The sequence below is a fragment of the Lontra canadensis genome, unplaced genomic scaffold, assembly GCF_010015895.1.
Source record: "Lontra canadensis isolate GAN:19392208 unplaced genomic scaffold, GSC_riverotter_1.0 scaffold17, whole genome shotgun sequence".
Classification (NCBI taxonomy): domain Eukaryota; kingdom Metazoa; phylum Chordata; class Mammalia; order Carnivora; family Mustelidae; genus Lontra; species Lontra canadensis.
In genome coordinates, this window is record NW_022631011.1 from 13,889,881 (window position 1) to 13,905,091 (window position 15,211).

Consider the following 15,211-nt stretch of genomic DNA (forward strand, 5'->3'; position numbering starts at 1 on the left):
GGTTTCCTATAACCACATCCTCCCTGACCACTTTATAGTTTCTCTGTCTTGATTAGTTAATTAGTTCCTTCTAGGATTTTCCTCCCCTTCTGTTACTTCCTTTTTAGAACACCTTACTGCTTTTTCATTGCAGACAGCGTTTTAATTTCATGGCTTCATGATTGTTCTTTAACAGTCTTAGAGCACTTTGCTATGACATCATTTCTTGCCCTCCGTTACCTCCCCACTCCCCATATCCTTTCTTTCTTTACCATGTCATTTGGATTGTAGTTCTTTGGGATACAGAAATACTGTGGTAGTGCCATGTTGTCTTCTCACAGTAAATATTGTTTATTTGGAAGACTATAAAGTAACCAGGACCTTATACACTGACTACTGAGGATGGGAACTAAGTATCATTTAACTATATCCATCAGGTCATGGGATAAAATGTAACTAAAAGATGCGGAAAGGAATTTTTAGTGGAAGCCACCTTGGCCAATTCAAGCTTGTATTTATGAAGAGTACTTTAAAGGATAGCCTCTGTAATAAGACCTTCATGATCACTACAGACAGGAGGCTTTGCTGGTTTTGGAGACCATGCATATAGATGTCTTAGTTAACGGAGTCTAACTACCGAAACAAAAAAGGAAAACTACAACGCATCAGTGACGTAGTATCACATCAAAGCAAGAAACAAAAAAGGAAAACTACAACACATCAGTGACCTAGTATCACATCAAAGCATAGCTCTCCCATCCCAGCTCAGTGGGTCAGGAGGGCGCTGGCAGGCTGTTGGTGCCGCTGTGTATTGATTAAGGGACCCAGACTGCCGGCAGCTGTGCTCTCTTCAGCTTGTCCCAAGGTCTTCCTGGGAATCAATATTCAGCCCTTTCCTGAGAAAAGAGCAGAGAGGATGGTTTGTGGGCATTTTTCATGGTGAAGGACAGGAAGTGGGAAATGGCATTTCTGCTCACTGAAGGTATTTTTTTTTAAAAATGGAGGGGACCTAGGGGAGGGTTTGGAAGAAGGTGGTCAAAAGGTACAAACTTAGAGTTAGAAGATAAGTAAGTACTAGGGATGTAGTGTATGACATGATGACTAACTATGGGTAACACTTGCTTTGTGAGGCACAAGGAAGTTGTTGAGACTGTAGATCCTAAGAGTTCTCATCACAAGAAGAAATCTTTTTTCTTTTTATTGTATCTGATGGAGGTTAACTAAGCCTAGTGTATAGTCATTTCACACTACATGTAAATCAGATCATCATGCTGGACACCTTGAACTTACACAGTGCTATGTGTCAATTATTTTTCAATATAACTGTAAAAAAAGTTTAAGTTGTAAGAGAATGCACTGGTTTGAGTATGTAACTGACTCAGTAGGGTTCCTATCTACACAAAAAGGATTGTAAGATCAAGTAAACACATAATTAAAATTAAACAACTCTGTTAATAGGGAGGGGGTAAAATACAATGTTGTCACTTGATCAGCTCTCCTTTTAACATTGCTAGAATAAAACAATGCACAACTCTTAAATTAGATTTATAATAAGTAGTAACAGAGACCATAAAACCTTTTCATTTACTCATTGTTGATAGATTTAGTTACAGCATAAGGAGCAGTTTATATCCATAACAGATAAAAGCAATGCCAGGGTCAGTAAATCTGATTCTCATTACACATGTATTAACAAATCAGATTATTTCAATGGGGCCTCATTAATCAGTCAACAAATCCGTGAGGATCCACTACAGACATGGTTCTCCTAACGGGCTGAGAAGAAACCAAACTAAATGGGGATAAAGGCATACTTTAAAAAGAAAGATAACCAGGAATGTGAGTTTATATATTTGCTATGCAAATTGACAAACCAGATATTCTGGAAGTTGAAAGGATTAAGAGTGCATGCCCTCCGTAGAGATACAGCCCAAATTGTTGACTGAACCTGTTACTCTGGTGTGAAGTGCCTATGGGAAGAACAGAGAGACACAAAAGTAGAAAATCAAAAACACTTTAATTTACTAATTGCCAAAATCACAACACAGCTTAGAGAATTGTGTAAAAATCATGCATTTGTTCTTTATGACATGAGGATAGCCAAAAAAAAAAAAAAAAGAAAAAGAAAAGAAAAAAGAAAAGAAAAGAAAAAAAAGCAAACCAGTGTGGGCATGTGTCTGTGTTGTCTGGAACTCAGCCCAATCTTAATAGAAAACTCATCAGTGGTAAGCTAGGAGTTCTAATATCAAAGCCTTATAAATTGTCATCCAAGTACATCATACTTCATATTTAAAAACAAAAAAGCATTTAATAGAGATTTGGATTCTACTGTCACAGACATACAACTATTTGAACTGATTGAGACACATCCTAAGTAACCTATAGAAAAGGCAGTATCGTTATGCACTATTTCAGTATATTCAAATGTAATAAATTTAATTACAGTTTCAAGCTAAAATAGTTCCAAGCAGCATGAAAATATAAGATTCAGTGGGGGAAAATCATCTAAATAAATGCAAACATTATTATATTTGAATATTTAAAAAGGCAAAACAGAACCATGAGGCAGTGAGGCCAGGCAGCTCCCTTGTGTGGCTGTGGATGCAAGTAAGACAAGGTAGTTTAGAGAGGATCTTTTTCTTTTTTTTTTTTTTCCCCCTAAGAGTTTATTTATTTGAGAGAGAAAGAGAGAGAGCACTCTTGAGAGAGTGAGCATGGTGGTGGGGGGGCAGGCAGAGGGAGAAGCAGGCTTCCCACTCAGCAGAGAGCCTGATGTGGGATTCCATTCCAGGACTCCAGGATCATGACCTGAACCCAAGGCAGACAGCAGATGCTTAACTCACTGAGATACTCAGGTGCCCCAATTTGGAGAGGATCTTACCTAATAGCATTTTTAATCCTGAATTATCTTTCTTCCTTAACTCTTATGACCATGATTCTCAAAATTGACAAATGTGTAAACCAGTTTCAGAAGGTAAAAAATGCCTGTAATTCCCACATTGTTAACTTAATTTTATTGTCATTTAAATATACACAAACATTAAAACAGCAGTCTAAGTTCCTCCTGCTCTGAGCTCTTAAATTTATATATTCAGCATAGGGTATTAGCAAAACTACAAAATTACTGTAGTCTGAATGAAAAATATTCGCATTTGTATCAGGAAGATATTTGTGAAAGTGGCACTTTCAAGAATGAGTACGATGAGTAGTGAGTAAATAAGGATTGGGAGCTAAGGCTCAGGCAAAGGAATGAAAGTGAGGGGCCCGCGGGAGTGATACTGAGCCCTGTGTGTGGCACAGAAAGCAGGTCCTTTGGGCTCTCGTGTGTTGTGTGGGGGATATAGGTCTTATATTCTGTGGCTAGATCATGAGGGCCTTGAGTATTGAGCCAAAGACTTAAAGCCTCGTTCTGTATGAATGAGAACCCCTGAAGGCAGATGTGAGTAGAAGAATAAGATGAACCTTGTTGTATTCTTGGAAGTTTTATCCGCAGCAGTATTTAAATGAGTTGACGGAGTGAAGAACAGAGGGTTGAAAACCCGGCCAAGAGGTCAGCTCCATGAGAGCAGGAACTTGGTTCAGTACTATATTGCCAGGTTCTAGAACATAGCTGGTCCTCCGTTTATGTGTGTTGGATGAATGTAGGATGCCTGAATGAATGGTAGGGAGACATCCAGGTAGAAAAGGTTAGAAGATAAAGTCTGGATGAAGAGCTCAGAATACAAGTTGGTAGCTGAGAGCGTGGATATGCAAGTTGTCCATAACTAAGTGAGCCCTGAGGGGTGTATAAAATGGTAAAGGAGAGAGAAACAGTGAACAGATTGAGAGTGGAACCTTGATTAACTCCTACAGTTGTTAACAGTTGTTACAGCTCCTGTGTAAAAGGGGAAAACCGTGAAGGTAACAAGGAGAGACCAGAAAGGAGCATCAGGAGATGACAGTGGCCCCGCAGCCAAACCAGCTGGATTTGTGCGTGTCCAGCTTACAAAATTTCATTTTAAATTTTGAATTTGATTTTGTTTAAAGCAGACTTCCTTTGAAGGATTCATGGGTTCTAGTTTTCCCAGGATTAAAAATGATTTTGACAAGTGTGTAAGACTTAATGTTGAGAGGATCAAGGCCAAACCAGGCAAGGAAAGTATATCCCAGAAGCATTCTGGATCTGGGGAAATTTCAGAGGGATATTAACATATTTTGGAATTTAACACCCATTTCTTTTAGACTTCTTGTTACTACATCTTTGAGCTAAATATATAAGTTTTAACATGTTATATATATAGTAGTTAAGCAACAGGATAATGTATCACAACAATGTTTACTTTAGGGATTCATTTAATGTAGTGTCTCTATTAGTGGCCTACCTTAGGGCATTTTAAGTGATTATATTAAATTTTATTTCCAGACAATTTTTGTGAAATTTCTTTTGCCTAAAGCAGGCACATGGTTCAGTTGTTTAAAAAAAAAAAAAAATCAAAAAGACGTGAGCTCAAAAACACGCATTGGCTTCTTACTACTTTATAGCTTTGAAAATCGTCCTGAATTCTCTTGACAAGAGTGTTTACACAGCTAGCCGTAGGACTTAACATTAAATTTTCATTTTGATTAACTTGACTGCAATTGTTTCTTGGCTGCCTCTTTAGAGCCCACTGTGGAATAAAATTAAAACAGTTTTATGATAGAGCAGTTTAGTTGCAGAAAACGACAGTTTTCTTTTTCCCTGAATGGTGGTGTGTTTTTCCTCTGAGTTTCCTTACCTACCTGCCATGGCTCTGGTTTCTCCCTACTCCAATCCTGCATTTATAGTCCTGCCAGATTAATTCTCCTAAAGCAGAGCTTTGGCCAGTCTTTCATCCCCAGACCCTTTTCTGGCTCCTCCCATTGCCAGAGAATTAGGACCAGCCCCAGAGCTATCTATTCCTCTTGACATTTTCTTGATCTTCTCTGCCAAAGTCGCTGTCTCCACTCCAGATTCTTTATTCCTCTTGCCTAGCACCAGTCATGTCCTACCTTACTTCAAATCACATGTGAGCACATCTCACCAAGAGGATGTCAGCTTCTTGAATGCAGGGACCAAGCTCTCTTTTCATTTTCGCCCACTCCTCCATTGGTTGTTGCATGAAAGATCCTCCATAAATGACTCCCAGTCTTCGACATGGACACATTAAATATGTAGATCACGTATTCCTCAATAAAGCTGTTTTCAGAAAAAGCTAAGCAAATAAGGAGATACGTGTTTGTTGGATAAATGAATTAAAGATACCTTAAAATGACAACCTTGCAAACTACTCTTCTTATATACAGTCCTCCTGCTCCTCTTACCCTTTACTTTTCTTTTTGCCCATAGCTCCTTTCACTTTCTAATGCATTCATAATTTCATTACTCATTTTTGTTGCTGTTACTGTCTCCCTCCTTCCTTGAGTGAGACTTGGAGCTCAGGGTCAGTTTTTTAGAGGATGGTTGGCAGTTTTTAAGGCAAAAGTCAGTGTGGTGTTGAAAGAACAGGGGAAGACATAGAGGGACCCCACAGACGTAGAGGGACCGTTTCTGCTATGCGGCCTCAGGCACGTTTCCTAACTGCCCTGAAGTTAGGGCATTTCCTCACCTGTAGGAAGATAATAGGACTTAAATTATGAAGTTTATATAAGGATGGAATTCTAGGGAGAAAAAGCGCACAGTAAATAAAATTAATAGTTGATGTTTCCTCATCCCTCCTAACATCATGTGACAGATTTGGTGAGCCATATTTCCCATCGCTGTCACAGTGCATCTTCATGGCCCCTCCCCTCTCGTGGAAGGGAAAAGTTTCTGTCCAAGACCGCATAGTGGTGGGGTACAGAGCTTTGACGAGACCAAATCTGTCGGACTTCATGGCCAGTGCTTGTAACCCCTCCTACCTCCTGGTGGGGAGCCTCAGGGGAAACCAGAGGACTCCTCCTTTGGAGTAGCGCTTCCAGATCTTTGTTTCCTGCTCCAGCAGGCTTGAGGGGGTCTGCAGAGCACTCCTTAAGTACCAGCAGCCTCCTCGGGAGGACAGTGTGAACCTTGTCTCCCAAAGTGTGAAGAGAAGGGGAGTCTGGTTTCGGAAGTTCCCCGGGGAGTAGGACCTCTCATTCCTGCTAGGGGACCTCTTCCAGATCTACTGCTTTTTTTCCATCCTTCTCATCCCTCCTCCCCATCTGTGTCTCCTGTGACCAAGATGAAGTATTCTTTCTTTAAGACTATTTGAAAGATCGTGGCCTTACTGGATTGGAAACAGATTTGATGGCTTATGATTGTGATAACCAAATTGATCATTACAGCTTCCTCGACTTCTTTTATATTGCAAAAGTACTGAAACTTTTTAGTGAACTTTGAATTCCATTCAAAACACCCGGTTAAATCCTTGACTCTTGGTTATTGCGGTATAATAACCATCAGAAATAAGAAAGGCTAACTGTTTTCTGTATAAAGAAATGAGCCTTTTCAGATATTATCTGAGCATTGAAAATGACTAAACTGGGATTAATGAGATAGATCGTTTCAGCATCTAAAAAAAAAAAGTCTTTTTAAGTTTCAGGGGACGAATATCTCTCTTGAAATAATTTATTTGTCATTGGTTCAGATGCTAAAAATGTACCTCAGAAAATATCAAAATGAAAAATATAATTTCATTTGCATGCTGTAAAGTGTCATTATTTTTAGTTGGGAAATTTGGTAGGGGGCCAGAAAGAACTGGCAAAACATACACAATTTCAAAGGAGATACTAGCATTTAATTTCAAGTACTGTTTCTTTTTTTTAATTTTTTTAAAAGATTTTATTTATCTATTTGACAGACAGAGATCACAAGTAGGCAGAGAGGCAGGCAGAGAGAGAGAGAGGAGGAAGCAGGCTCTCTGCGGAGCAGAGAGCCCGATGCGGAGCTCGATCCCAGGACCCTGGGATCATGACCCGAGCCAAAGGCAGAGGCTTTAACCCACTGAGCCACCCAGGCGCCCCTCAAGTACTGTTTCAATAGAGAAGTTTATTATATATTTTTGGTAGTCGTATTTTAGTGATTGGAGTCAGTCTGAGCTGGGCCTGAATCCTCACTTTCCTTCTGATTAAATCTGTAAGCTCAGACCTATCACTTAACATTCTGAACTTTGATTCTTCCCACCTGTAAAGAAGGAACAATACCTACCTCATAATATTATTGCATCCCAATGTAATAAGACATGCAAAGCACCTGGGTGGTACCCAACATATTGTTGTCACTTAATAAATGTTTTATTATCCTTGAGTTCAGTCATTTAGATAAAATGAGGTTTTCAGAATATCTTCGCAGGTAAGTGGAAACATTTTTAGGGAATTCTGTGTGCCGTTGTCCGCTTGTTGTAGAATGCCTTTTTTGTGCTCATTTGGAGGCAAGCTTATGTTATGTTGGGATGAACTATCGATTTCTGCATTAGTGAAGTTTTAACTAAGGAGATTTTACTGCAGAGTATGAAGCAAGCAGATGCTAATTCTAAGTTTCTTAAACAAAATTATGTCTTTCAGGAGAATGCATTGAAGGGCTGCGGGAAAACGAATACCTTCTGATTCATTCGTGCCGTCAGTGGACCACCATCACTGCCCACAGCCTGGAGGAGGGACACTACGTCATTGGGCCAAAGATAGAGATCCCAGTACATTATGCAGGTACAGCTCCCTTCAAGGGGTGAGAAAGGCAGAGGAAGGGATTTGAATATGCAAATTTCCCCCTCCTGAATGAGAAAAAGGACTTGTCTATGAACTAGAGTATGATGACTTAGAAAAAGAAGAATCAAATGCGTTTCTGTGGTTATTTTATCTATCTGTGAAAGTTCAGTTTCATTTTGTCATAGGCAGTTTCTGATTAATTGCATGTAGTTATATGTGGATTCTTACCAGACGTTTATAAAATGAACCTTTTACAAACACAGAGAACGTCTCTGTCGTCCTGGGATGGCATCCGTATGTGAGCTGCCGTGTCTGAGTAACCCTGGGCACCACTTGGGTGTTGCTTTGGGGAATGGCTTCACAAGATGCCACTAGGCAGATGAGCATTGTGGGCTGGCTTTAGGAATACTGGGTTGGAAGCTCGCATACCTGGGCATGGCCCTCTTTGCAACAAGGCATGTGGGATATAGGTAGTGAAGATGCCCTCTCTGCTTTAATGAATAAATCAAGGTGAGAGCTGCCATTTCACCTCACTTTGAACGCCATTCAGTTCAACGATGCCATTGAACCAGCTTTACTGTGTTCTATGTGTCAGCCCTGTCTAGGAGTTCAGGATACATCTAGTGGCTTAAATACAGGTTCAGTAGTGCTGGCTTACAAATGCATTGTAAAAAACAAACAAACATGTGATCCTGTATTTATCTCTGTGGCGTTTAGATCATTATGTAAAGAATCTTGATTTTTTTTTTCTCTGTAATTATTGAGTTCTCTGTAAGAGAACACTTTAATCAATTACTTAGAAGTTGCGCAGCCCTAGACTGCCATTATGTTTTTTTTTTTTTTTAAGATTCTATTTATTTATTTGACAGACAGAGATCACGAGTAGGCAGAGAGACAGGCAGGGGTGGGGGAAGCAGGCTCCCCGCTGAGCAGAGAGCCCGATGTGGGGCTCGATCCCAGGATCCTGAGATCATGACCTGAGCCGAAGGCAGAGGCTTAACCCACTGAGCCACCCAGGTGCCCCGACTGCCATTATGTTTTTGAGTGAAACCTTTATAATGCCCAGAGAGGTGCCTGCCTCTCAGGAAAAGGGACCTCACTGTGGTTCCACTGGCTAGAATGGCACAAATATAAGTGTTTCATATGTATTATATAAATGAATAGTTTGGCCACCATTTTGATCCCTAGGAGATTGAAATTGCCAGTATGACCTCAGGATCGCCCAGCTTCTCAAAATTCTTCTTAAAAAAAAATTATAAGAAAGAATTTCTCTAGCCTGAAAGTTTGTCCCCTAGAGTTACATTTGCTGACCATAGGAGTTGCACTCATGGAAAAAGGAGGAACATATGGCAGCAGAAAGTATTACACCGTCTGTTTGGGAGCCAGGGCAGAGGGACCAACCTTCTGGCCTGCCCAGTCTCTCCTGCCAGGAGGTCCCATGACAGGTGAGATCTGTGCTATTTTTAGGAAGCCCAAACTCTTGTGATTGTCTTTTATGGAAAACTGTAAAGGAAGGTATAAGACTGTACTTGATCTCACATACGCAGCTTTACCTGATATACCGTTGCTCTTCTCATCGTAGATTGAGATTTCAGTCTTCCCTGATCTCACCATGAATAGCTTATCAATGCGGTCTTCCCAAAGGAATGCTTTCCTTTGGTCCTTAGTCTCCATAGAGACTCCAAACTGCCGCCAGACTTGTTGGCTTATTTCTCAAAGCCCCCTGGGGCTGGTTCTAGTCTGCTTCTCCACACTCACCTTTTCTGCCCTGGAGAGCAAACCTTCCCTCTAGTGAGCCTGATTGCTTCACTGTTGGCCGGACATACCGGCTACTTTTCCTTTCATGCGATTCCCTGGCCGGAGTGGCCTTCCTCAGCCTTGTTCTTATCATCATCAGGGCCTGTCCTTGCATCAGGAGGGTGCGGGCGTCCCCACTCTGCAGGTGGGGTCTCCACGTGTAAGTATGGTGTCTCACGTTCATTTGGCACAGACCCCAGCCTTCATTCAGTTACCTTTTCCTGGATACACATATAACTTCTCTTGCTAGTTGGACTATACATTCCTCAACAAGTGAGCCTGATTCTTTTTTAACTTAAAAAAATTTTAATTCCAGCATGGCTAACATACAGTGTTATGTGAGTTCCAGGTATACAATATAGTGATTCAACAATTCCATAGATAGTACTTACTGCTCATCATGCTAAGTGTACGCTTCATCCCCTTTCAGCTGTTTCCCCCTCCCCCACCCACCTCCCATCCCCCACCCGCCTCCCCTTTGGCTATCTGCTTGTTCTCTATAGTTAAGGCAGTGAGACTAATTCTAAAAAAAACCTTTGTGAATCCTTTGGATCTGTCCACAAAAGATATAATTCTTTATTGCTGTAGATGCTTAAGGGCTCTCAACCTGGCTACACATTGAAGTGTCCTGGAGAGCTTTAAAAATGACCAGTGCCCCGACTCCATCTCCAGAGGTTCTGCTGTAACTAGTCCTGAGTGTGGGCTGGGCATCAGGATTTTAAATTATGTAGTTAAATTATGCAGCTGAGGTTGGGACCTGCTCTTCCAGGTTGGACATTCACGGTATCAGAAGAAAAGATTTCCCCAAGAATTTGTGTTTTATTGTCTTGAACATTTTTTTTTAAATTAACAGCCATTCAGCTTCCACTAGGAAGAAAGATATGATATGTTCAGCAGCTTAGTTTTTATTTGTAAGGAAGATGGTGGTTCACTTAACTCGGAAATGGGGTAGAGTGGGTAGGGGGGATAGGTGGGTGGGTAGGGGGATGGGTTAAACAGGTGATGGGGATTAAGGAGAGCATTTGTCATAATGAGCACTGGGTGATGTATGGAAGTGTTGAATCATTAGATTGTATACCTGAAACTGATACAACGCTGTATGTTAACTATACTGGAATTAAAATAAAATTAAAAAGAAAAGGAAATGATTCTTTTTTTAGTTGAAATTTGAGGTTGCCAAAGCTAAAAGGAAACATAGACTCTAAGATCATACTACCTCACGTGAAAGAAAATATCTTAAAGGGGAAAAAAAAAACCTTGAAATAGGACTGCCTTAGTTCAGGCTGTTATAACAAATACCGTAGATGGGGGAGATTATAAACAGTTCATCTCTCACCGTTCTGGAGATAGGAACCATCCGGGGTCTGGTGTCTGGTTTGCAGGTGGTGGTCTTCTCGCTGTGTACTCAGTTGGTGGAGAGACTCTACCGTCTCTTTCCTGTCTCTTCGATAAGGGCACTAATCCCATTCGTGAGGATGACTTAGTGATTACTAGGATATTTGAAAGGAGGACTGGTCCTTCTCTAAACCTCCCCACCCCTGTCCTTGTGCCGCTATTGATTTCTGTCTGATTCGGTTTTTACCATGAAGATGGGGCAGAACAGCCCATTTCTAACCAGACCCCACTATTGATTCTTTCCTTTGTTGTCTTTGTACTGCAAGGAGAGCTTTTCCTTCTCTCCCATTGATTTATTTGCTTATTCACCTATTACGGAATATGGATTGTTACTTCAATCATTGGGTTATAATCTATTCCTGTCCTTATTTATTTTGATGTTCAGATTGTCCCAGATTTAGCCATTTGCATCCAGCTGGCCCATATATCTCTTGGCATGCCCCCTTCATTTTTCGAAGCAGGTCCTTCTGGCAGAAGCAGCAACCATTCTTCCCCTTGGGGCCCTGCACTGTCCTGCTCCAGGCAGCGCTCGGCACTTTGTGTAAATGGTGGCCCTTGGATTTGTGTAGTGCACAACCTGGGCAGCTGTATGCAGCTCTATTCACGTGTATTTCAGAATATGAGACAGCTCAGCATTTTTAGGAAATCACAGTTCAGAGCTCCTTTCCCATATTCTTCATCAGAAATTTTCATGAAATTCCTCATGTGAAAAAAAAAAGTTTCATAAAACTTTGAGAAAAGATAAAATATGAATTGAACTTCTTCTCAGAGCCATGCTCTGATACGATGGAATTAAGAGTCGCCTTAAACTGAATTCTAAAATTAGGAGATGTGTTTTGGGAAAAAAAAGAAAGACCTTCTTTCCTTCTGGGAAAATAAGTTTCTCATTTTGGATAAGAAAGAGTTTTCTTGGTATAACAAACAATTGATTTCAAAAGAGGGAATGTGTTCAGTCCTCATCGCATATTTCGCTAACAGTGGAGAAACCACTCAAGAAAAATTGGCATCGTGTTTAGAAAAGCAATTGCTGCTTTCACATAAGTTTTATTCACAAGGCATCACCAATAAATTGTGTCTAAACTTTCTGACTTTTCACTGCACCCAAAAGGGCAGAGATTTCCTAAGGAACGTGCAGTGCACAACTCAGAATTTTTCTGCATTCTGCAGACTCAGACCACGTAAATGACTGCTTGGCTCTTCCTCAAAGATTGCTCATTCATCCTGTATACTTGCTTCCCCCCTGCCCAGTCTCTCCTGACATGCTAAACCAAAAACCAGATCTATTTAAAAAGAAATTATTTCAGCCATGTGCCACTTCGTTATAGCCAAGGTTTTCTAAAGATGAATGATTTTCGCTTTACGGTTCACGTTTCTGTTCATCAGATTCCTTTGTCTCTGCAGCTCAGCGGGGTCTGTCAGTCAGACACAAGTTGGTTACCGTGAAAGCTCCTACCTCGGGATTCCTTATGTATGCCGACCCCCTCTAGGGCGTTAAACCAAATTTTGTACTCATAATATGACCTTTTTTTTTTCCCCTTTAAAACTAATATAAACTTCAGGCTTCCCCCAAACCTGGGTATGCATGCCATTGCCTCTGAAATCTCATTTCCCTTCCTCAGCTCTGCATTCCCAATCTGTGGAAAGGAGATTTACTTAGGCAATGTCATGAAGGTTCTTTGTGACCTAACTTATGTCAGTGACTCAGTGCCGTGCCAGGCACATAACGAGCACTCATCAGTGTTACCGCCTTGTTATCACCTCTCATGAAAGCCATCCCCAGATAGCTGTCCATCAAGATGACGCTTGGAGAAACCGAATGGATCAGAATGTGATGTATCTGTAGCTCTCAGGTTCCCCCCCCCCCCCCCCCACCGACCCCCGCCCATGCCATTTGAGCAGTAGTGGAATTCTGACTGGGTCTATGAAAATCTAAGTCATCTGATGGAATGCTTGCTGTCATCACGGGCGAACAGATTGCTATTGGAACATAAGCATCGGAGAGAAACGGCAGCCACGTTTTGCTTCTATTTTTAAATTCTCATCCTCCTGCAAATCCAGTGAATCTATAACAAGCAAAAATGATCTCAGGCCTTCCTTACTAGCTATGATATGTACAGAAATAAGTAACAGTGGAGCACAAGGTTAGTGGAAGGTTTGCTTATGAAGTCTGCAGGGCTCTTACTCAGCAAGCACCTGGATTTCTGTCGGCAGTGCCTGTTTTTAAAGATGTGGGTGTGCAGTCTGTCTCTCAGGCAAAATTATAGTAATGTGGTATCTACATAACCTTGAAGTGTAATTACTGAACAAAAGGAAATGTCGAAACAAGCTAATTTTATTCTCCTGGGTTGCGAGTTTAATTAGCATGAATCATCTATTTACAAAAGTAACTACTAGCATTGAACAACACTTCGTGTACTTTCTGTATTACATGAGATAAAGCCTGGGTTTTAAAATTAAAATAACCAAACTTTCTTTCAAAAAGGCCTATGGACTAACAGAATATGCCAAGGAACATTATCCCAGCCAGTTTTGCCAGTGATACTGAAGAAATAACCACTTTTCGTAATTGAATCTTTAGGTCACAGTTAGCATAAACTACTCACATTTATTTAGTGCTATTACCTAAACACTTTGTTAACTCAACGTTTTACTTTTATTTCTTCATGCAGGTTTCACAACAAAGCCAGGAGATGGGTTCTCTTAGTACCTGCATTTTTCACAAGTACAAATTGAAGTTCAAAGATTTAGTTAAGTGTCCTGTAGTATTACACAGCTAGGAAGTGTGATTTGAACCCAGGATATGTGGCTCCAGAGTCTGCTTCCCTCACTGCTGTTGCCTGGAGAGTGCTAGAAGGCACTGTCCACACCTAGGGCATTCTAATCATTGTACAGGAGAGAGTTTTGTTAGAATTAGTAAAGTGACTTTCACTTTATTCCCCTTTCACATGCAGCTCAATACTTGTATTCTGACTCTAGAGGAAAATAAAGTAAATACATATGTATCTTGACCCTTCCAGATTTATAAGTTGTCTGCGAACAGGTAACATTCCCATATCTGAATAAAATACCAGGAAGAAACAAAGGCAGAAGAGCTTCCCGGGGAGCCCCTTGGACTTGGAGAGGGCAGTGCAGTGGAGCCTGGTGAGAGCAGGGAGGTTGAGGCCTGGGGAAAGCATGTTGTCATTGTGGATGAGGAAACTGTCTGTCTCCAGAGGGGTGCTGTCAGTGAAGGAAAGCAAGGCAATTATATAACTAAGGGGGGTAAAAATGAGTGAAGGTGAGAGCAAGCAAGGAGCAACCACACTTGTTAAGATGTATTAAAAAGAAGCCCAGAGAGAGGACGTAAGAGCCAAAAGTTTCTAATATTCACTTTTAAGAATAATGAATTCTGAAGAATGTAGGCTAGGAGGAATGATTCAGAAGGGAAAAGAAGGGGGGACTATTTGAGTAATGTAATAGCCCAGTGTCTGGAAAATTGTCCTTGTCAATTTTTTTTCCTTGAAAGGCATTTTTTCTCTTTCCCTCCACTTCTTTACTTCATGAAGTCATTGTTGTCGCTGTTAATAACATAGATTTATAGTCGGAGCTTAGGTGGATGTTATCTTTGGGACACTTGAACTCAAAGCAAGGATAAAGAAAGCATGTAAGCACCTTTGAGAAAAAGGATGGCTCAAAAAGGAAATGGACTGTCACCAACCATTGGTATAATTTTCTAGTCTCACTTCTCAGTGCTTAAGAACAATAACCACAGGAAATGTGAGTATGAATGATACTCGTGATAAGATGATATTAGGGATTATTTTGATTTTGTTAGGGGTGATACTAGTTTTATAGTTATGAGGAAGATGTCTTTGTTTTTTAGAGGTACATATTAAATTACTTAGGGGGAAATGTGGTTATAATTTATAAAATACTTGGCCTGAAACAAACATAAAAATAGGTGAATATAACATAAGCTGTTAAAATTGTTCAGTTTTGACGAAGAGTAAATGGGTGTTTATTACCCTAATTTTCTATGTTTGAAACTTTGTAATAAAAAGGACTGTGACTTACCAACCAGTAGCAAAGTTAATTGTAATATAAAACTCTTAAGTGGTTTTCTTACCAAAACATGCTGCTTCAGTCCTTGAGTCTTATTCGTAGTCTTGGGTGATTTCTGTAGGGGTGAAAGTTCACCTGTCACTGGGTGGTTTTGTTCTGGTGTTGAGTGTTTGTGGAACGGCCTGGTGAAAGGTGAACTTGGGAAGAAGTTCCATCTTCTCAGCATGGTAGTGCCATCCGGCTCGTGGCTTCTTGAGGAGACTTGATGGTTCTCAGCAGGGACCAGTTTCCAGGGGTTGCCCAAGCTGGTGGTAGTGATTTATGTAAAAGGGTTAACGGG

General features: G+C 40.7%; 1 protein-coding gene across 2 annotated transcripts in view; it reads left to right on the top strand.

Moving 5' to 3' along the window:
• GAREM1 (GRB2 associated regulator of MAPK1 subtype 1) overlaps positions 1-15,211 on the top strand; it is a 197,920-nt gene that overhangs the window by 67,929 nt on the left and 114,780 nt on the right. For both annotated transcript variants that reach the window (XM_032859677.1, XM_032859678.1), the window contains exon 2: positions 7,498-7,638. In XM_032859677.1, coding sequence (XP_032715568.1) covers positions 7,498-7,638 — 141 coding nt within the window. The remainder of the gene's footprint in view (positions 1-7,497; positions 7,639-15,211) is intronic.